Below are 23,820 nucleotides of genomic sequence, written 5' to 3'. Positions count from 1 at the left end.
TGAAATGCAAAATATATGGTTCAAAATTTAATTAACAAACTTTACAAAAATCACATCTCAGAAACAGTGATGGTGTTACTTGACTAATTACTCTTGCTCATTCTTTTTGGTAATTGAAGCTATGGACTCATAATACTTTTTGTAATTTTTTTTGCTTCTACATAATATATTTAAGTTAATTTGTCTAATTCCTAAATTACGTAGTTGTAGTAATCGCTTTTTTACTGTTTTTGGAGAAGCAGACAATATTCTAGGTTTTGATGCAATATCTTCCAATTGAAAGCCTTCTTCTTCCAGAAAATCCAGAAAATATTTAACCTAAAACAAATGGGGAGAAAACGATTAGTCTTGAAAGCAATGCAATGCAAATGCAAATATTTTAAAAAAAGGAATTCTTTCATAAACTGAGCTTACGGAAACACCCTCACGGTTCTACAAGATGAAACATTCATCATGATGACTAATCAATACTAATATTATAAATTTCAAAGAGTGTCTGTTTGTTATTTTTTCATGTCAAAGCGACGAAAATAATTTTGATAACATGAAGATAGACTGTATTACGAGGACGAAATTACGCTCTATTATTTTAAAAAAAGCAGATTAAATCTAGTAAAAGCTAATGTCTCATAGTGCACATATATTACTGACATCAATAGGTTATAGAATAAAACCGAAAGTGATCATCAAGGTACAGACCATTGTTATTATTATGTATTTGTTTAATGTCGAAATAATTGGACCACCTATGTGTGTGGAGTATAAAACTAGATATTAAGCTCAATTTTTTCTTTTAATATTCACACATGCTTGTGTTTATTTAAAATTTTTGAGAGTTAATAATAAAGGCCTATCATTTACTTTTTTCTTAAGTGGAAAACTATATTGTTGTTTAAATCAATTTTGAAATGAACTCAATCCGATAGTAATTCTTATCTAAAAATTATATTAATTTACGTAATTGTAATAGATATATGAATTATACTGGCTCCTTATATATTAACATGAAATGTAAAAAACCTTGGTTACTCGTATAGTCTTTAGGGCTGGTATTGTCCTACACATTGTGTCAACATCCCTTGATGATATATTTAGTCGATTCGCTAAATATATCTGAGTAGTTTTAGTTTCTCCCAGTATGTTCTTTGTTTCCAGCGACATATGCACATATCTGAAAAAAAATATATGTGACGATACTGATAATATTGTGATGATATATGACACTAGTCCGACAGGTGGATGAAGCACTAGAATACTTAAAATTCATATAAAATCCCTCATTGAAAATAACTATCCGAAAATGTCATCTGTATACCTTTCTTTTGAAACCACTGTAGTTAATTTATGGTGAAATCACCATAAAAGGCTGACTTGACTTCATTCTTATCCTATTTATCTATTTCTATATAATAATATATATATAATGGCCTATGCGTCTATTATAGACGATTTATGGCATAATGGTCCATGAACAGCTTTTTTAACAACCGATACGAGAATGGCATAGCCTACCACAGGCCCGACAAGGGAAACTATTGGCAGTAGTCTGTACTGAGCTGCCTAGGTGGCGCTTCCATCTCTTGTCATTTCTATATATATTATACAATATCACATTATAAATAAGGATACCGCTCATGCTTTGCCACTCCAGATAACTAAGATGACATGCTTATTGTCCTGCACTTAGTTACCCAAGTTTTTATAAAGTTACATCAGTAAATAAATCAATAACATTGAAGTACCTACCAACCTGTTTAAAATGTCCTCAGAACACCTAACCATCCATGGATAAAGAACGTCAATACCCCTGTCTTTAACATTTTGTAACCGTTCCCGTATTGTTTCACTATGATATTTGAGTACCCATAGATCTCTCACAATGCGATCTGTTTCTACTCCCATGTCTGTAAACATAAGTAGGTAAATAAATGTACACTGATGGTATACAAAAACTGAGACATATACCTATTTCAATTTATATTACTGACATGTGAAGAAAACTTCTGTTATCGAAGTTTTCATCACAAGACAGTAAGTCAAACAAAAATTAAATAGAGAGACAGTTCCTAGAGAGAGATCACCTTGCCACAATGCAACAATTAACAATGGCTCTGACTACCAATAGGTAGTCCCATATATCATCCTGACTTACCCCATTAGTAGTAATAACTACACATGGGTTAAGTCAGGGTGGTATATTTTTAATTATACATATATATCTTACCTAGTAATACCTCTAATGAATTTTTGAGCCAGCTAAAGGACAAACTATAAATAAATGTTCGACGAGCAAGTTGTGTACTTAGAAGTGATGATGGGTACTGAAAATAGAGAAAAAATTTTAAATATCTTCAAATAATTGTCATGTAATGTGTACAGTTATTATATGTATAATACTGTATGTACTGTGTGATTGTAACATAACTCCTAATGACTAGACTGATTCTTATAAATATTTTTGTGCAGGCCTGGGAAAATTATGTAATTTATTTTCTTAATAAGTGATAAGGGTGGCCATCTCATGATGCAGATTGATATTGAGGCACTTTTATTACTGTTTCCCAGTTTGCTACCTAAACATGTAGGTATATGAATTAAAGTATATTCTTAGGAGAAATGGTTTTTATCTCTTCAGGTCAGAGTGTGTATTTTCCCAATGATATTTTATTCATGTGTGAGAGGACTACAACCACCTAAGATGTGTAAATTCATTATGACAAAATTTGGAAAATTTTGTTAAGCACATGCCTAAATTTGTCATGTGGTTATTCAATCTGCAGTGTCCAAGGAGGGTACTAGTTATGATACATATATATGTATATTTATATATATTTCTTTTATTTAATAACATCAGTCTATTAGAGTATTTATTTGAGTAACCTGTAATAAGGGCTTTTAAATATACTAATATTGATATATGTGATATACTAAATTTATATAAATATATATAGAAATTAAAAAAATTGAAGATGTCTTGATTTGAGAAGCTCCTATGTGCAAAGTGAATTTGAAAATTTTTATTGGCTATAAAACCTAAACTCAGACACTACTGATATAAATAAAATAATAATACTTACATTCAGTTGAGAAGAAATATAATACAATCTATTTTTACAATATAAATTTGCGTCATCTATTTTAGTAGTTTTGTATACATGGAGTAAAGTCTTTATTGGCAGTTTATAAAAAGGTGAGGCATCATCTTTTGTTTGAAAGTTCAATAGTGAAATTATTTTCTCTTTTTTTATGTGTAGACCTGAAAAATATGTTATAATATTGATTATGATATTATTATTCATCATATTTTTATGTGAATATTTTATTATACTTACCATTATCACCATTTCTAATAGATTCTTTTCTTTTTTGTGATACTCGTATTTTAGAACTAGAGTACAATATGTTAATATTACAAAAACATGGTACAGGTATTAAAAGTGTTTTTTTACTTATTAATATACTGTTTGGTGTAAAACTCTTGATAACATTCATTATTAAATGTCTATATATCATAATTTATCCGCTATAACTTCCCTATTAAACTTTAACCATAATTAAAGATTTTATAATAATTTTACTATTTATTACTAAAGTTGACTTAAATCATTTATTCTACTTTATGGCAATTAAATTAATCATAGCACGTAAAGAGTAAAAATACATAGAATTTGAACCATATGATTTGTATTGTAAATGTGACAATCATAACATCAGTGTTTTCATGTCCAAATATTTTGGAGTAAATGGTAAATATTTTAGAATTTTAATACTTAGTAGTAACTAGTAACAAAAAAACAGCACTGACAGAAAATAATATTCAATGAATATTTAGCAGTAACATACTCAAAAAATATTTGTTGATTGTTTTGAAAATAAGCTTTTTAATTTATTAAACAATCGTGACGGCACTGGCAACTATTAAACAAATCTCCTTTTTAGCTTTTATTTTAACAATTCTTTATTCATGACCATGGATAAAAGTTCTTCAGTCTTTTTTAGCACGAGGCTAATGTGTTCCATTATGCCACTAACAAACAATCAGACGACGATTTATTTTACAATTAAATAAATTTTAAATTATATTATTATTATATAAAATTAAAATCTATTTTGAGAATTTTCTGTTAGAACGAAGTTTGTCAATTTTTCAATCGATGTCTAGACTGGCTGGTATGGCAGATGAAGCATGTTCAATATTTGAAACTTCCCTCATATTTTAGTGTTTGCCGTGTGCCGTTTATCTCTTACCATTGCTTCCTGCTATTTGACCCACTGCTCATTACCATTGGGCCTACCCCTGACCCTTGTCATTTGTTCTTTGCCCTTGCCTTTTACCAATTGTCCTTGCTATTTGCCTCTAGCCCTTTAATACTAAATTTGGAAAATGGTAATCGTAAAATGAAAAATATTGAGTATTCTATTGCAAATCCAGCGCCGGTTGCCCTGATTAACTCTTCCCAGTTCTGGGATCCAATACCGGATTACGCGATTCTTTTGTGAGAACTGCAGACTAGATCTCCGAGACTACCAACCACGCAAAAGCGCGTTCGTTCCGTACGTGTCTCTACAAGAGTACTGTAAGGGCAAGAGCGGATCTCCAATGCGGTTTGCTAGTTTAGTGCGAGGGCTGGCGCATTAGCATTCTTTAGGGTTAATTAATGGGTAAAGGATGGTTAGATAATTTTATATAACTAGTTGTGCCTAAGATTTCGGGCGTGGGTCCATTTTGTAAGTGGTAGAGCAAGCTGTACGACCACACGTGGTTGTTCAGCTCGATTGGGCCGCTCGAACCGGGAAATACCACACCTCGGCAGAAAACCGGCGTTAAGCGATATCGCGTTTCGCATGGTGAGCTGTAGGTTCTGGACGCCTCTCCCCCTCCCCCTATCCCTTTCCTACTTCCTTCCCCTACCCACCCCTTTCTTACATACTATGGCAGCGGATTACAAGAGATTTTTACCCCAGGCTGGTACCAGTAACCATGTTACTGGAGAATCCACCCCTGAGATATCACACTCAGGCTGCCCTGCGTATTCTGGGGTGGGCAATACTCCGCTTAATTTGGCCAAAAGGAAACCGAGCAAATCTCCATTGGCGTTTCCCTTGCTCATAGTCAGTTTTTGCAACATCAGAGGAATTCATTCCAATCTCAACGCCGTTCACCACCACCTAGAGACGGCGAGGCCGGCTTTGCTCTTCCTTACGGAGACGCAAATATCCTGTCCCGACGAAATTTCGTACCTGACCTACCCTGGATATAAATTGGAACACCATTTTATTCCACGGGCCGGTGTGTGCGCTTATGTCAGAGAGGATATTTGCTGTAGCCGTCTTGGTACACTTGAAGGTATTGACCTGTCCATTTTATGGTTGCGTGTAGATTGCGATGACCACCCCCGCATCTATGCATGCTTATACAGGTCCCATAGCGGTAACACCGAAACTGACCGACTCATTGAACACGTCCAAATGGCTACAGATTTTTTGCTCCAACAGATTCCCTCCGATGAGGACGTGATTCTAGGTGACTTCAACGCCCATCACGCTTTGAATGGCTCGGTTCACGTACCACCGACTATGCGGGAGATCTGTTTATGGCTTTGCTTTGGCGTATGGTTTGACGCAATTGGTATCCTCGCCTACGCGAATTCCTGATGTTGTTGACCATATACCTTCACTGTTGGACCTTCTGCTGACTTCTCATCCGGACGGATATCAGATCTCTGTGGAAGCTCCACTGGGATCCTCTGATCATTGTCTGATACGGAGCGAAGTGCCTCTCACGCGTCCTTCTTTGCCGCGATCTATTGGTCGACGTCGTGTTTGGCATTTTAAGTCGGCAGATTGGGATGAGATGCGAAGTTTTTTTGCATCTTACCCATGGGGGCGAGTTTGCTTCGCACTGGACGATCCTGGTGTAATAGCTGAATCTGTCACCTATGTAGTACTTCAGGGAATGGAGTTTATTCCAAATTCCCAGGTACCTGTCGGTGGTAGATCTCAGTCCTGGTATGGCGGATCCTGTAGATCGGCGTCGCGCCATAAGCAGGAATGCTTCCGTGCCTGGATTGCAGCTGTGAAGTCGAGTGATCCAGATACCAGTGCCCATAAAAGGAAGTATAACTCCGCTTCCAGGTCCTTCAAAAGAGTTATAGCCACAGCAAAGTCGGAGCACATCAGCAGAATTGGTAAGAGACTGAACAGTCTTCCATCTGGATCCCGGGCTTTTTGGTCTCTTGCCAAAGCTGCTCAGGGAAATTTCTGTCAGCCATCTTTTCCACCACTGCGCAGAGAGGATAACTCGTTGGCCCAACATGCTAAAGAGAAGGCCGATCTCCTTGGGTCTCTTTTTGCATCCAACTCGACACTGGACGATAGGGAGCAATCACCGCCGGTCATCTCGCGGTGTGAGACTTCTATGCCAGAGGTAAAATTTACCCAAAAGCTGGTACGTAAGTCTCTTTTCTCCCTAGATATCCACAAGTCGAGTGGGTCTGACGGTATTCCTGCTATTGTGCTCAGGACGTGTGCAGCTGAGTTGGCTCCGGTACTAACGCGTCTTTTCCGGTACTGCTACTCTACAGGTGTAGTCCCGAAACTTTGGAAGACGGCTTTGGTTCATCCGATCCCTAAGAAGGGAGAACGCTCAGATCCAGCTAACTATAGGCCCATAGCCATCAATCACCTCCTTATTCTCAAAGATCATGGAGTCGATTGTCAACCGTCAACTCCTACGATACCTAGAAGTGAACCAGTTGATTTCTGATCGTCAGTATGGCTTTCGCCAGGGTCGGTCGGCTGGTGATCTTCTAGCGTATTTGACACATCGATGGGCAGAGGCTATTGAGAGTAAGTATATGTCGCAGGCAAAAGTTATAGAGTACCGGAACAAACTTGTTTCTGAAATCGAAACTTCACTCCATCAAGTTTCGGTTTGGGGTCTGAAAAATTGTGTTCAATTCAACCCCAAGAAGGCAGAAGTTTGCGCGTTTACCGCTAAAAAGATTCCATTTATCGTATCTCCTCAGTTTCAAGACACTCTCCTTGATGTGAAGCCAAATCTCGAGGTCCTTGGCGTTGATATATCCAGTGACGTTCAGTTTTGCGGTCATTTGGAGGACAAGGCTAAAATAACCTCAAAAAAGCTTGGTGTGCTCAGTAGAGTGAGACGGTATTTCACGGCGGTCCATCGCTTGCAATTATACAAGGCGCAGATCCGGCCGCATATGGAATACTGTTTTCATCTTTGGGCGGGAGCACCATAGTACCAGCTACTTCCATTTGACCGCATTCAGAACCGAGCAGCCAGAATCATTGGTAATCAACGTCTATGTGACAGACTCGACCCATTGGCTTTGCGGCGAGATATTGCATCCTGTACATTTTCTACCGCATATATCACGGGGAGTGTTCTGAGGAATTGTTCGGATTAATACTAGCTGCTGAGTTTCACCACCGTACCACCCGCCAGAAACTGAAATACCATCCTGATCATCTGGATGAATGGCGGTCTTCCACAGTACGGTTTTCTAAAAACTTTTTGTCTCGCTCAACCACATTTTAATCACCTTCCAGCAATGGTATTTCCGAACCGATACGATATTGAAACCTTCAAGAAAAGAGCTTATTCCTTTTTAAAAGGCCGACAACGTACTTGCAATTCCCCTGGTGTTGCGGGTGCTCATGGGCGGCGGTAATCACTTACCATCAGTGAGCCGCATGCTCGTTTATAAATAAAAAAAATTAGTAGAATAGGTCATCGATAATGATACGTCAACAATAAATAAAAATCAGTATATCAATACAATACAGCTATCAATTATTTAATTAATTAAATGAAATAGTAGGTTGAGTAATGAAAATATCGAAAAGTTGCATTTAATCTTTTTGTCGCCTACTACGTCTATCTCTATCTTTCCGTCTGTATTTTTTTTTGTGGTATTTGAAATCGCCATGTTTTTCTGTTTCAGTAATTTTTGTGTTATTCTTTTTATCAATTTCCCTTCTTGATATATCGACTTCCGGCGATTCAGACCATCTCCATGAACGACGTGGTGACCGATGTATACTGAAATATTTTTATACAAAAGTGATTATGGTAATTAATAAATGTAAGATTATAATAATCCTAATCAGGAATTGACTAGGCGAATATTCGGCCTTCTTTCGATCATCGTGGGTTTGATTCCTCGCACGGTAAAACCATATTAGTATGCAAACATATACATAGTAGGAGTTTGTTTGTATCGAGTAACATGTTTTCTATGTATATTATAAACAAAAAAACATATTCTATCAGTTGTCTGGTAACCATAACACAAGTTCTTAGCTTAGGACTAGATGGCGCTGTGTGAATTATCTAGGGTTATTATGAAAATCGTAAACATGTTACGATGATCTTTTATGTTTACATAGATGTTACGTTGTTTTAATTTGGGGGTTATATTTCTTGTCACCAAAATTTATATTTGTCATCAAGTGGTGTCACCTAATAAATAGATCTATCACCACGAAATATTTTCGTTCTCAGACAAACCAAAAGTGTTCCCAGATATGAATTATCAAATTAATGTTAATATATGTGTAAAATAAGAGATAGATTACCAAAAAAATTGTAGTGCAGTAGACAACTTCGTTACATATATAAACGAATATAAAATTCTTACAGTTTTATTACTTAAATAATAGTTTTGTGCTCAGAATGGTAGTTCTGTCACCAAATACATCGATTATCGATCCCTGACTGTGACTCCTTTTTATTTGTTATTTTGTCCCAATACAGTAGTTACATTTTATTTCGTTCAGTTATTAAAATAATAGTATTCGGTACCAATTCAATACATCAATTTATAATTTTAATGAAAATATATTCAATGAGGCGAAGACAAATTGGCGCGCTCTTAAACATTTACCAATCCGGTCTCAACAATGGAAACAACCAGGCTAACCAGCATCAAAAATGTGCTTATCGCCCAGAAAAGAAAAAGGGGGCGCCCTTTAAAATCCAAACTAGCGCTGATTATTCAGTAATTATTATTTTTAACAATAAAGATTGATTATTTACTTTAATTAAATGTTTTATTTACGAATAGTAATGCTAGAAATTTTATTAAAATATATTTATACAACCTGTGAAAATGAAGATTCTTGGGAGGCATATCTCTAGTTAAGTAGTAGTAGGAACTTTATGAAATTTTCTAGTGACATCATATGATTTATTGGCGATCTCTTTAAATTAGTTTGCTTAAATATGTATTAGGACAAACCTATTATAATACATACAAAGACATTTATTTGCTACTAGACCCTCTATCTCCATGATTTTAGGTGATTTATCGTGGAATTGATTTTATATAGTTTGGTGACTACATTTTGGTGAAAAATTTACTATTTTGCGGGCAAACGTTATTATTTAAGAAACATAAAACTAAATAAATTGGCGATAGCTTAAATGATACCCTTTTAATTTGTCTGTGAAAATTTAGGAAAACAAATAACCAATCCAACGAAACTCGATCTCAATGATTTGCTTCATGAATCTCCGTGGCCAATAAAATAGTTATTTTATTCTATAAAGGATATAATACACTTTGATCAAGTTGAATTATTTTATTTATACATTATAATACACTCACTATGTAATATGTATAAAAATTTTGTGCTAGAGATTGAGTTTAGCCTATAAACATGTTCATAACGAAATTGCTGACTTTTGGTGGAACTTTGAATTAAATTTATAGATGCATAAAACACAAATGTATGTATGTGGCCATTAAGAAATTACGTCACACCAATTTTAGTTATTTTTGATTCCTTTCTTTTCTTTTCTATGTATTTATATCAGTTATCTACTACCCACAACACAAGCTTTAGCTAGCTTAACTTGGGTCTAGATGGCGCTGTGTGAATTATCCTGTGATTATTATCATAACTTATGGATCTTGGGATATTCTTTAAGAAAAATTATTTATGGTAATTCTGAACAGCGTCAAGATATTAAATGTTATCTATATGTATAGTAGTAATAATGTGAGATAAACTAAAATAACAGTGTACAACTAATCAATATCAAGAAACATGATGAAATACATACCGATGACTGTTATGTTTTGATTCATTATTATAACTGCTAAATAGATTATTTGGATTGCGAAACACATGCAAAAAATTGCAAGCACGCCCTTTAGGACAACGTCTTTTGGACTGCAGACCTGCAATTTTAAAATAACAAATGATCTATGTTGTATTTGTGTTATTTTTTACACAAAGTTGGAAATAGAAGTTACACACAATGGTAACCGTTTACCATCGGATGGGGCGTATGCTTGTTTGCTACCTACTTGGTGTATAAGAAAACACATCTGAATGAATATGAGTGAACATTCCTATTACCTTCAGGTCATATCTTTGATGAACACATAGGATAATTTTTATCCTAATATAGATGACTCAAGTAGTGCTTAGTTCAAGAAATTGCTTTATATAAATACATATAACATATCCTTACCACATATGGCATTCTTCCATGAGTCAATAGTGCAAAACTGTAATGAGAGCTGTCTGCCGCCATACCAACGTGTGTGTAAAGACTGGTATGCTGCTACAGCACATCGCAGTTCTTCAAATTCTATATATGTGTTCCCACGAAGATGCTTCTCATAATTGTTGCAAACCTGTAATAAAAATACTTACAAGGACGTTGAAACTTATAATAACCCCATATTGTTACTAGACATTATACATTTTAGGCGCTGTGCTCATAACCCAAAATTATGTCAAAACTTTAGTAATACTTTTTATTTTTTGTGTGTTATTTCTAACTGATGACACCCATGAACACTGATAACAAATAAAAGTAATAGAAAAACCGCGGTAGACTAGCTCTCTGCAGTGGTGAATCAAATTTACAATGACGCCTACAGTTGACAATAATAAAAGAAAAGTACAAATTTTGTAAATTTTTAAACCCTCTCCTGTCTTTGCAACAGGTCACATTTGCGAGCCTTGTCATCACTCTAGTCTGACTTTACAACTTTTACACCTATGAATTATTAAATTAAAACACTTTTACTAATGACCAAGCCCAAGGCACAGCTACATCAAGCAAATTAAAGACAAAATGGGAGTCGAGTGTGGTATCAACATGTTGATGTTGACATTCAAAGAGCATGATAGAAGATAGTGGAAAGTGGCAAAAACATAGCTTTTAAATTATGAATGAATGCTAATGTACCATTAGATTTTGAAATGTGGCGTCATGAAATGTAGAACTTCTCCCCAAATAGATAATCATTATGAAAATTATTGGTAAAACTTTTAATGTAACTATTTAATGAAGTCAATGATTAATACAAACCTTTTGCTTTATGACAGACTCAGATTGTGAATATCCTTTTAACATTATTTCTGATTTATATTTATAAGTATAATTATTTTCTTAATTAGATGAAACTACTGTAAATATATAATCTATAATACAGGGTTAGTTGTAAAGGTCTAATGAACGCCAGGGATATTCATGAAACTGAAACACCTTCACATATTCAAGTGAAATGGAATATTGAAAATAGATTTTGTATTTTCAATGTAATATACAGGAAATGTTCGATGAATATTTTGAATATTTTATTTTACACATTGCTCCTTGTAGAAAATTGTGTAGTCTTTGTATGTGTGTAATCTCTAAAATTGTTATAAGTTTATGCTGTTTGCTAGATTGTAGTCATATAACTTTAAATTCAAAATAAAAAAGCAATAGCCTCATCCTTGGTGCTTAATAAAATTATAATCATACTGCTATTATAAGGAGTTATACTTTTCTGTATATTTTTTATATATATGGAGTATATGTAAGAGAACTTCAAACATTTTAGTGTAACTTATGTACATAATATGTACATCTACTTATAGTATTATTTTATTTCCCAATAGTTTTCACAAGTAGACAAATTATTTTGATATAGTAAATAAAATGGCAAAGTTATGAACAAAAATATTACCTTATAAATATCACATGCTGAATGATATTGGTTGCGCCATAGAACATTACATTTTTGTTTATTATTATATAATTATTATTAGTAATAGTTTGTTCAAAATATACCTAGAAATAAAATATTTTGTGGTCCATTTCGAGCCGAATATTGTAATTATTTGGTTAAACCGGACTAGATATTTTATTTCTAGGTATATTTTGTACAAACGCATACAATTAATTAGTATTTTACTACCTCATTTTCTTTATTTCGTTATATCGATATTTCTAGAATCTCGTAGGTACATGTAGGTACAACTACCTGATAGATTCATATCAAATTCAGTGTCAACTCAATTTAGCATCCTAAGTAATAGTAGGTATTTACGATTTGTTGTAATACTCCCGCATTGTTTTAACCTAACTATAGGTAAAACAACTTTATTTTGTAGTCACCGCATTTATATTCATAGTTATCAATTACTTTCGCGCCATTGTAGGTAATCTACATTTGAGGAGTCTAAGGTTGAAATGTTCCATTTCATTTACTCTATATTTAATATAAATGATCAATCTTGTTCATTTTAAAGGATACCTGTTGTTTACAATTTCTTTATTATTTACCTTGAACTGTACAACTCTACCAAATTTTTCAAATTCTGGTAACACATCCAGAAAAAAGTCTTTGAATTCTTTGTATGTGTCATTATCTTCATATTCTAGCATTACATCTGTATCATACTCATTGTAATTGGCATTGTTTAACCCAAAGTGAACATAAAAGTTGGGCGCCAGGAGCACCTAAAATAATAATTATAATTACATATAAACAATAAAATCAAGTAGTTATATAATTAAGTTTAGAAAATATAAAATTATTTTTACAGACAAACACTTTTCAGAACTTGCTAGCTTGGGGCTAGATGGCACAGTGTAAATTGTCCAGGGGTTATGATGGAGATTATTATGGTTTACCTTACTAATACCAGGATAACAATGATTTCTAGAGCACTGATCCCCAAAACGACAAGAAGCTGTTTTAGTGAAGAAGGGACAAAACTCAGTATTTGGTCTAGATTCATGTGATACTAATAACTCTGTTGGAGGTTCATTGGCATGGCCAGACAAAAACTCTTGAAGGTGATTCATGAAAATCTCTTGTTTCCTTTTGTTTGCCTCTTCTAACTGTCTTAATTGCTCCATCTCCTGTTTCTTTTTTTCTTGTTCTAATTGCATTTCCTAAAAATAAATTAGTTAAATAAAAAAATACTAATGCATGATAATGAAGTAGATTAGAATGTCCCTACTACAGAATTTCCAGAATAGAATTAATATAAGTGAAAAAAAAATAATAGCAGATATATAGTTATGTAATGCTGAGTGTACAAGAGAATGAGTTTTATAATCATTTTCGCAAGAACCTCACCAATTTTAGTTTCATTTCAACTTCTAATTGTTTTTGCAGCATAATTTCTTTTTTTTCTTGCAATTGTTTCCACTTTTCTAGACCTTTTTTCTCTGCTTCTATCCACTTTTGATTCTCTTCAGCATTTCTCTTTTCAATTTGTTCATATTCAAATAGATCCATTGCTTCTTGTTCTTTTAGCCAGTTAATATATTCATTAGAAGATTGTTTTTCTATATCTATATGGATAATTTTCACATCAATTATTATATATGTAATTATGCAAGTACATAAATACAAAGGTCAAGAAAAGATATATAAACTTGATAAAATATAAATAAGTAATGCAAAAACACATATGAAGACAAATTCACCTCAGTAACAAAAAATATAAACAGCTATAGCCATAGTGTTAATTAATATTATTTATTTATTATTTAGTGTCTAAATTTCTGATAATCATACAATATTTAAGTAAAGATTAACATACATATTTGTAACAGAAATGTTAAATTAATGTGAATATGTTTTAAATTTTAATCTATCCTTTGCTTTTGATCTAGATCCGCTATTTGATAACACATGTTAACAGTGTGTAGGATGTTTTATTTTTTATCAAAAAAAGAGGAAAATAGTAAATTCATACAGTCTCTTTGTTTGGCATTATAAATTCGGAGTTTCCGTCTTCTCTCCCTTTTCACAATTTTTCTCCATTCTTTGTGTCTGGAAATAAATATTATTATTATTATTACATTTTCCGATTGGTGTTCTTATAAACATCAAAACATTAAACAATCTTTGTAAAAATAAATTGCTATTTGTTAGTCTCGCTAAAACTAAAAAATTGCTTTATAACATTTACTGTTTTTGTTTTGTTTACTACTTTATAACATAGTGTAGAATAGAAAAAAGGATATTTTGGGAAACAATAAATTCGCTATAACCCGCCTTTGTCAATTATGAAAACAAAATAATTCATAAAGTTTAAAATACCTTCCCATCGTTAATACTGTCATTATTAACATAAAATTCCAGTTTTAATCGTAGAAGTACAAATGTTTATTATTTAGTAAAACAACATAATAACATTATGCCCTAAAGAGTGGTAAAATACTATTTAAAATCTAAAGTATTCGTAAATAATAATTAAAAATTGGAACATGACATTTTTATTTTTTAATATTTCAGTGTTGCCAATCTATATGAATTATTTTCGCTGATTTTCAAGCTAAATTCAGATACAATTTCATTTCTAAGTGTTGTCAGACCATCTAGCTTTCCTCCAACTTTTGGCCCTTAAATTTGAGAATTATCCCTCAATCAATAAATATGTATAACAAGTGTCATTCATTTCTACTTCATTACTGTTCTCTTGTACTATGTTTTTATATTTTACTAGCCACTTTTAGTAATTGTTTTTTAGACCACGAGCACAAAGTATAATAACGATTATAATTATGAAGGTTTCCAGGGGAGACCACGTGGAGGTCTAACAGTCAAGCACTTTAGCAATACAGTAATTTATTATTAGTTTGTAATATTATCTTATCTGTGTTATTAGTAGATAAGTAAAAATATTCCGCTTCCTTCTAAAATCTACTTAGTTTGTGGCTGTAAAAAAGAAGAAATTAATTTGTTTTTTTGTTTTTTAAAAGGATGTCACAAAAGCTGTCTAAATATAATAGTTGTTCTGTAAAGACGTAAAATTCTTTTATTCCAATTTTCCTCGTAAAACCCTTCAGCCTATCAGAGCAAATAATACGTAAAAATAAATAATATAGAAATAAAAATAGTGTAGAACAACAGTAAAAATATTAAAATGGCAGTCGCAACGGCTGAAGAAGTTCACCGAATTTGTCTTTTGGACGATGTCACTTCCTTTCAGCTATGGAAATTTGAAATAAAAATTCATCTCGAAGCAAAAGGTCTATTACAATATATTGATAATTTTAAGATAAATATAGTCCGTAAATAAAGAGTTTAGGAAAGATCATTTAAATATGCAAACAGATATAATCGTATTTTATTATTGAGTGACATTAAAAATCATAGGTACATTCCTTTTTTATATTAACAAATTTAAATGGCCAGTAAGGTACCATAACTTCACGTATCTATTCTAGATGGTATAAACTAATATCTTCTCTTGAAGTGATGGTTCCTTTCCTGTGAAGAGAAATCTTGAATCTATGCATGTACACCAATCAGCCGGCATAGCATTGCCAATCTTGGTTTGTATAAAGCCTTGGTGAACATATCTGCAATTTGGAATTCAGTACCAACTTTAGCAATTTTCATAACTCCTTCAGTTATGGCTTCTCGTATGAAGAAATGTCTTAGCTTAATATGCTTGGTTCTGTTATGGAACTCATAGGGTGGATTTAATGCAAGTTTTATGGCTGATTCATTGTCTAAGTATAGAACAGGAATCTTTGATGATTGCTCTATATTTTCAATAAATCGTTTAAGCCATATTATTTCTCTTGCAGCTTCACTTGCGGCTATTATTTCAGCTTCAGTGCTAGAGATTGACACCGACGACTGTAGTTGACTTCTCCATGATATTGGACCTCCGTAAATACATACCAGGCCTGAAGTCGATCTTCCAGAATTAGGATCTCCACCATGATCAGCATCGCTATAGCAGATTAATTCTTTCTGCGTATCTTGGCTGTATGTGATATAGTAATCCCTTGTACCATTTAAATAACGAAATATTTCAGTCTTGTAATGTCTGCTTTTGTAGGAGCTTCTAAGTGTCTGGATACAACACCTATCGCATAAGAAATGTCAAGTCTTGTTCCTACCATAAGATATGCAAGGGCTTCTCTGTAAGGAAATGTGTTATCCCCATCTTCTTCTCTTAATTCAGACTCTTTCACTATTGGTGTAGCAACAGTTTTACTGTTCTACATACCAAATCTTTCTAATACCTTCTTGGTATATGCACCTTGATGTACTTTAATACAGTTAAACTCCTTTTCTATTTCAAGCCCTAGAAAATAATAAGAATTTTTGTTAGTTTGGATTTTTATCTTAAACCGTTTCTTTATCACCTCAAGGAACTCATTAGTCAGCTCTTGTGATGTACTAGCTATCAAGCCATCGTCAACATAAAGGGCTAATAGTAGCCTACCTTCTCCCCTCTTCATAGAGAAGAAACAAGGATCTTCTCCAGGTACATACCCTTGTTCTATAAGGAAGTCTTTAATACAGTTGTTCCAGCACAATGGAGCTTGTTTCAGTCCGTATAGGCTACGTTTCAATTTGCATACGTTATTAGTTCCATTATCATACCCTTCAGGTTGCTTGACATAAATTTCTTCTTTTAGGCTTCCATAAAGAAATGCTGTAGAGACGTCAAATTGGGTGAGTATCATATTATCACGAGCAGCAATGCTTAATAGTGTTCTGATAGTGCTCATTTTTGCGACGGGACTAAATGTTTTTTCATAATCGACCCCTTTCTTTTGAGAGTACCCAACAGCAACAAGTCTAGCTTTATATTTGTCAGTTGACCCATCAGAGTTTCGCTTGATTTTATAAACCCATTTACTGGATATAGCTTTACGTCCATTTGGTAATGGCACTAAGTCCCATGTTTGATTCTCTTTCAGGGATTTAATTTCATCATCCATAGCCTTTCGCCATTTGTCTTTGTCAGCAGATTTCATCGCATCTTTAAATGTCTTTGGTTCTTCTTCATGATTATAGACTCTTTCTACACAATGTAAAACAAATTCGTCAAATCTCGCAGGAGCTTTCATTTTAAATCGATCTCTTAAAATTATTCTCTTTTCCTCTCGAGGATTTTCATTACGAATTTCTTCCTGAGATAAGGTATCTTCTCTTAATAAATCATCTTCGTATGTATATTGTTCATTCGTATCAATGTGTGGCAAAATGTTTGCATTGAATACAATATCATGTTCGCATTCGGTAGTATCTGAATGTGTATAGTCGTTAGTTAAATCAATCGATACATTCGACTCGTCATGCTCTTGACTTAAGTCAGTTGGATCATTACAGACTTGAAGTGGAATGATCACTGATTTAGCAGTCTTCTCTTCATGATTACTTTCGGTAGGGATTATATTTTCATCTATAGGATTTAATGTCTTTTCTTCAAAGATTACATCTCTGGAGTTCATTACTGTCAGAGTGTTTTCTATCCAAATGCGATACCCTTCCTCCTCATTGTAACCTATAAGAATACCTTTTTTCGCTTTTTTGTCCAGCTTTTTGCGTGATGCCTTTGGTACATGTGCATAACAATGACTTCCAATAATTCGTAAATGTTTAATCCTTGGCTTTTTCCCATGCCATAACTCGTAAGGAGTTTTCTCCAAATGAGTAGGACCAGTACGGTTAAGTACATAAACAACAGTACTTGTTATTTCAGCCCATAAGTTTTCATGTAGTTCCCTTGTAGGAGTATGCATTATAGCTCTGACAGCCTCAACAACTGTTCTATTATCACATTCAGTTGCATTCTGTTGTGGTGTGTGAGGCATAGTACATCTATGCGTAATGCCTTCCTTTTGTAGAATCCGTTTCACATCATCATTTACGAATTCACCTCCATTGTCAGTGAAGAATTCTTTAATAATGTGCCCTGTAGTTTTTACTTGAGCTATAAATTGTATCAGCTTCTCTTGGACTTCACTTTTCTTGTTGTTTGTTGTACTCACACTTCACTTTTCTTTCTAATTAAAAATAGATAGCGATATTTTGAGAAGTCATCCTTTAGTAATAGGAAGTAACGATATTTGGCATAGGAGAGTATAAATGGTCCACAGACATCACCATAAATGCGTTCGCCTGGCTTTGATGCTCCTTCTCGCGTTCCAAATTTCAAACGATGAGCTTTTCCATAGATGCATCCTTCACATAGGGTTCTGTGAGTAGGACGTACAATTTTTATGCCCAGTTCTCGTTCAACAATTTTTCTTGCATGATCTTTGCTCTGATGTACAAACCTTTCATGGTAGAGCTATAGCATATCTGTTGTATCAACTGCATTAATATTTACTTCAATTGGATTCAATGGTTTGTTTCGCAATCTTAGTTTATAGAGACCTCCATATTTTTCTCTTTCACCGAGTAGGACAGGTTCTCCATCTAAAATCAATTGGCAGTTGTTTGTTTTTGATATGAATGTGCTATCGTTCAACCAATCTTGAGCAGCTAAGACAGAAAAAAGATTTTTTGAAATTTCTGGAACAAGCCAAACATCATTTAAAGTTATCAGTTGCTTTCTACCATAAATATCTGCTTCCACTATTATGGATCCTTTACCAGTAGCAGCAATAGCATGTCCATTGGCAGTTGTTACTATATGTGACTTGTTTTGAAATCGTTCAAAATTTTCAAATACATCTGACCTGTTTGTGACATGGCTAGTTGCACCATTGTCGACATACCATTGATGTTTATCAATGTTTCCCGTGTAGTTTACTTCAACACTCATTAGCATCATGTTAGCTTTGCATTTATTATTGTAGGAAGTATTACCTTGTTTTGACGTTGATGGTTTTTCTAATGTTAATGGACATCCATCAGCAATCCATTTCCGACAATCTTTAACAAAATGATTGTTCAGACCACAATAACTACATTTCTTTGACTTGTCTTTGACAGTTACCTTTTTATGAAATTTAGACTTGCTTTTACCTCCGGTAAGCGCGAGTGCTTCTTCCATTTCAGCTCGGGACCCTTGAGATTGTAATGCTCGTTCGTAAGAACATAGATCAACAGTTAATTTCTCTATACTACGATCCTTTTTTGCTAACAGCTTCCAACTTGAGATAAACTGGAAATATTCATCCGGACAGCTTTCTAAAGCTTTACCCATAAGAAAGATTTCTGGTAGTTCTTTGACTCCTTCTTTCTCCATTTCAAGGAGAGATCTCGCCATACATTCCTTAGTTTGGATAAATACGTGCCAATATTATCAGCAAGTTCCTTTACAAATTTAAAGAATGTCATAATTAAATCAAATGCTCGATCTTCTATATCTCCTTCGTAAATGCGGTGCAACTCTAGCCAAGCCTCTCTTGCTGTTTCAAAACGCATTACCTTCATGATATTCTCTTGTGTCAAATTAGTCGTTATAATAAGAAATGCTGTACTATCTTCTTTGGCATATTTTTTAAGTTCAGCAGTCGTAGCTCTATCCTTTTCTACGAAGTCTTTCTCAACAACGTGTAGGAGGCCATGACCTTTTAGAGCTAGTCTTATTTGAAATTTCCATGTAACCCAGTTGTGTTCGTTTAGTGGCAAGACTTGAAACTTTGTATTTCCTTCCATGGTCATAACTATAGTTTAATCTTTTATCCACGTATACGAAAATAATTTGGTGTTAATAACTCTTAAAAAAAAAATTGCAATCGACCGTTACGTGCGATTTTGCAATTATACACGATACTAATTAAGATACGATATTAATAAATTTTAAGATAAATATAGTCCGTAAATAAAGAGTTTAGGAAAGATCATTTAAATATGCAAACAGATATAATCGTATTTTATTATTGAGTGACATTAAAAATCATAGGTACATTCCTTTTTTATATTAACAAATTTAAATGGCCAGTAAGGTACCATAACTTCACGTATCTATTCTAGATGGTATAAACTAATAGATAATGCAGACAATACTGAGAAAAAAAATACAAACAGGTAAAGACGCTATGACAAAACATATTATTCTGCAAAGTGTATCAAAAAAGCATAAAACTCAATTGTTCCAATGCACAACTGCATACGAAATGTTTACGGTACTATGTGATGTTTTTGAAGGCACAGAGGAACGAAAAAATTTGAATTTGCTTCAAGATTTTTACAACTATAAATTTGAAAATGACATATCCATGGATGAAAATTTTATAAAGCTTGAAAATTTAATACATAGACTGACACAATTAAAAATGCCATTTGATGATGCAATGATAGAATCTAAAATACTAAACATTCTTTCAAATATAGATAACTCCCAATCTTTCGTACCAACAAACAGCTTGGGAAAGTACTCCTAAAGAAGAAAGAACGCTAAAGAACTTAAGAATAAGACTGGTAAAAGAAGAAGAAAGAAAAAATGAGAATATACAATCAGTGGTCCTAGCTGCTGAAAATAAAGGTAGAATGCGTAAAAATACAGGTAACGGTCAGGCATCTAGCTCGTATTCTACTAATGTGTGTTTTAAATGTAATAAGACTGGTCATATAGCAAAATTTTGCAGGAATTTTTTATTTTGTAAAATTTGTAAGAAATCAAATCATAAAGAAAAAGATTGTTTTTTTCGGAAAAATAAAAACGAAAATAAAGTTGCGCTCTTAGCCGCAAGTAACAATGTTATAAGTGAGAGAACAAATTTTGTTCTTGATTCTGGTTGTACCGTACATATGGTCAACGATAAAACTTTACTCTCAAATATTAAATCCAAATCTATTGATGTTGGTATAGCTAAAAAAGATGCGACTATGGTATCACAATATGTAGGTGATTTTGTAGGAACAGAATGTAGGATGGCATCTAACACAAACTGAATACACCAAATCACTTTTAAAGAAGTTTAATATGGATAAGTGCAAACATGCCCAGACACCCGCAGGAGAGGGAGAAGTAGAGTGTGACAAAGAGGAAAAGTTGATGTACCCTTATAGTGAAGCTGTAGACAGTCTCCTATATTTGTCAACAAGAACTAGACCGGATATAGCGTTTGCTGTCATTAAAGCTAGTAGAAATATGGAGAATCCTCAGAAAAGGGACATAGTAGCAGTTAAAAGAATCTTTAGATACCTTTCCGGTACCATAGAGGATGGTTTGTGTTACAGGTTCGATTCCAATCTTAAGTTAACATCATTTTGTGACTCTGACTATGCGGGTGACTTAGAAACTCGGAAAAGTACTATAGGATATGTTATTAAACTTGGTGATGGACCAATTGCCTGGTGCTCAAGAAGGCAACCTATAGTAGCATTGTCTTCTACAGAAGCGGAGTTCATTGCGGCAGCAGAGTGCTGCAAACATACTATGTATATCAAGACGCTTTTAGGCGAACTAAACGCTAAACCAGAAGACGTGTTATTTAAAATAGATAACCAAAGTGCTATTGCTTTGATTAAGACGGGCGTATTTAATAAAAAGGTCTAAGCACATAGATGTTCGTTACCACTATATCCATGAATTGTATATAAATAATGAATTTATCATTGATTATTGTCCAACAGAACTACAAATAGCATAGATATATTTACAAAAGCCTTAAATAAAATAAAGTTTGATAAACATAAATTCTCTCTGTTGAGGCGAAGTACTTGTTAAGTTAGTTTCGTATATTATTAATTTTATCATGTACTGTAGTTATAGAAATAATTCTCACGCGTGTGAAAATTAGAAGAGAGTCTAAAAAAGAAGAAATTAATTTGTTTTTTGTTTTTTAAAAGGATGTCACAAAAGCTGTCTAAATATAATAGTTGTTCTGTAAAGAATTAAAATTCTTTTATTCCAATTTTCCTCGTAAAACACTTCTGTGGCTAGACAATCTTCTATGATTTCTATTAAGTAAATCAGGATTGAGCGCAGTGGAATGTTTTGTTATTTATAAAAAATACATTAAAAAGCTTAAAAGACACTATTTTTTATTGAGATAATTTTTATACATAGAATAATGATAGTATTTATAATGTTTGTTGCTAAGTAACAGCTCGCTAAGAAGTATGTATACTTCTTCACATCCTCGGAAGTTTTAAGTATTTAAAGTTAAATGCTTTAATCCTATTTTGTAACTTAGATTTTCTAGCCTGGGACCGAACAAGGGTTTCGTTAACATATCGGCTAGCTGTTCTTCTGATGAAACTTGCTTCACATCGAAATCTCCATTGCTAACACATTCTCTTACAAAGAAATGTTTTAGCTTAATGTGATTAGCGTGCTTGTGATATTCGTCTTTTGGGTGCTGTGCAAGTTTCACAGCTGATTCATTATTTAGATACAACAAAGTTTTTTCAGTTGTAATCAGTAGGTCTACCACGAAGTGCAATTCCGAAATTTCGGATCGATATTTCGTGTGATTCGTACCATGAAAAACGTTCATTCCGAAATCGTGCCCGAAAACGGAGAATATCGTTTCGATCGTCCCAAATCGTACCATGAAGTATCCGTTCGTACGTGATTATGACGTTTTGACAGCACGTTTATCGTGATTTAAAGTGCGAAGTAGACGAAACCTAAATAGGGTACTGGCACTAGTAGTCGGCCCCGCACCAGTACTCAGCCTTTTTCGGTTTAAAACCACTAGGAATAGCGCTATAACAGAAAATACCTAATCAAATTATTTTAAATAGCTTCTATGACTTCTCATTGCTAGAATTAAATCCAAACATAATAGCTACGTGGCTGCGAAGTACATTAAATATGAATCTATTTCGACGTCATCGGCTGACGATGCGACATGCGGCGTGGGCGCCATTTTTTTTATTAGTGAGAAGCGTTCACAGAAATGGTAATTTATTTGATTATTTTGTTAATTTTAGGCCACTTCGTATTAAAATTTACATTAATTAAGACTTTTGGCATTGTAATCAATGAAAAGTATCATGTTTTTCTTAAGAATTATTAAATAATGAAGTGGCCGACTACAGGGTCCCGTTTTTATATACATTATCTAGTACTCAACCACCCCTGGCTGACTACTGGTTTTAACGCTGTTTGTCAAAAACCTAATAGTCGGCCACTTAAATAGTTAGAGTTTGTTACATGGCTGAGTACTGGTGACAGTAGACCCAGTGTTCAACCGTCCATATTTAAATTGTTTTTTATATAGTTTTTTATACAAAAAAAGAAAAAAAGCAGCTCTAGATTCTACCAAAAGTAAAGTGAAGGAGACTACAAAGAAGAAAAATTATGATTATAATAAGGAATTGAGCGTAAAATGCACAAAGACAGGCTGTGATTTAGTGGAAATCAAAACAAAATAAAATTAAAATTCTCAGTAATATACTTCTATATCCTGAAACTCCTGACACAGAAACCTGTAAGGAAGGTAAGCTCCTAAAAAAATTGTTAATCGGCGACTTTTAGAAAGAAGAAGAAGAACTTGAAATCTTTTTAAATACTGATGTTACTAAAGAAGTTTCTAACTGATTTAAATATAAGTTAGATAGGTATTTGATTGTTAGGGCACAGTTAAGTCCTTTTAGGTTCTATGACCGGACTAATTGTTTATTAATGTTCTTAATCTTTAAGCTTGAAACTATTGATCTTAAGAGAGGCTGACCACTGGTGGCAATATGGCTGAGTACTAGTTTTTGGCGGCTGAGCACTGGTGAAAAGTGCCTTATTTTGTTAAAAAGTATTTTTCACTTTATTAAAGGATAAATTTGTAATTTTTATTAATTTTGTAATAAAGTTTAAAAAATGAGTAAGTTAAATTATACA

General features: G+C 33.5%; 3 protein-coding genes across 4 annotated transcripts; 1 reads left to right on the top strand and 2 right to left on the bottom strand.

Annotated features, from left to right (window-relative positions):
* Nucleotides 1-4: 4 nt before the first annotated feature.
* On the bottom strand, nt 5-3,981 carry LOC131852676 (transcription termination factor, mitochondrial-like). 2 transcript variants are annotated; one of them, XM_059203388.1, is made up of 6 exons: nt 3,333-3,981; nt 3,078-3,256; nt 2,225-2,321; nt 1,751-1,904; nt 1,030-1,171; nt 5-318 (listed from the first exon to the last, which is right to left on the bottom strand). In XM_059203388.1, exons 1-6 carry the CDS (start codon nt 3,511-3,513, stop codon nt 88-90), a joined length of 984 nt encoding a protein of 327 aa, XP_059059371.1. In that variant the 5' UTR covers nt 3,514-3,981; the 3' UTR covers nt 5-87. The 2 variants fall into 2 exon arrangements, with proteins under 2 accessions (XP_059059371.1, XP_059059370.1); XM_059203387.1 differs by having other exon boundaries at nt 1,021-1,171; nt 3,333-3,840.
* Nucleotides 3,982-7,796: 3,815 nt separating this feature from the next.
* LOC131852636 (U2 small nuclear ribonucleoprotein auxiliary factor 35 kDa subunit-related protein 2-like) lies at nt 7,797-14,558 on the bottom strand. The gene is made up of 8 exons (XM_059203331.1): nt 14,373-14,558; nt 14,026-14,102; nt 13,401-13,618; nt 12,950-13,213; nt 12,599-12,775; nt 10,508-10,673; nt 10,094-10,211; nt 7,797-8,068 (listed from the first exon to the last, which is right to left on the bottom strand). Exons 1-8 carry the CDS (start codon nt 14,402-14,404, stop codon nt 7,879-7,881), a joined length of 1,242 nt encoding a protein of 413 aa, XP_059059314.1. The 5' UTR covers nt 14,405-14,558; the 3' UTR covers nt 7,797-7,878.
* A 6,400-nt stretch (nt 14,559-20,958) lies between these two features.
* On the top strand, nt 20,959-21,534 carry LOC131852727 (uncharacterized). The gene has a single exon (XM_059203454.1). The coding sequence runs from the start codon at nt 20,959-20,961 to the stop codon at nt 21,532-21,534; it is 576 nt and encodes a 191-aa protein (XP_059059437.1).
* The last annotated feature ends 2,286 nt before the right edge of the window (nt 21,535-23,820 follow it).

This window comes from Achroia grisella, unplaced genomic scaffold (assembly GCF_030625045.1).
Source record: "Achroia grisella isolate CSIRO2021 unplaced genomic scaffold, CSIRO_AGI_Agris_v1 utg856, whole genome shotgun sequence".
Lineage (NCBI taxonomy): Eukaryota > Metazoa > Arthropoda > Insecta > Lepidoptera > Pyralidae > Achroia > Achroia grisella.
This window is presented reverse-complemented; position numbering and strand designations above follow the sequence as displayed.

Coding starts and splice junctions, on each gene's coding strand:
- LOC131852676 (XM_059203387.1), bottom strand. CDS start 3,513: ATGATATATAGACATTTAATAATGAATGTTATCAAGAGTTTTACACCA. Junction 3,257..3,332: donor TATTAGAAATGGTGATAATG/GTAAGTATAATA, acceptor CATATTTTTCAG/GTCTACACATAAAAAAAGAG. Junction 1,905..2,224: donor TTCATTAGAGGTATTACTAG/GTAAGATATATA, acceptor TTATGTTTACAG/ACATGGGAGTAGAAACAGAT.
- LOC131852636 (XM_059203331.1), bottom strand. CDS start 14,404: ATGTTAATAATGACAGTATTAACGATGGGAAG. Junction 13,619..14,025: donor TAATGCCAAACAAAGAGACT/GTATGAATTTAC, acceptor TTATCCATATAG/ATATAGAAAAACAATCTTCT. Junction 8,069..10,093: donor TCAAAACATAACAGTCATCG/GTATGTATTTCA, acceptor AAAATATTTCAG/TATACATCGGTCACCACGTC.
- LOC131852727 (XM_059203454.1), top strand. CDS start 20,959: ATGGATAAGTGCAAACATGCCCAGACACCCGCAGGAGAGGGAGAAGTA.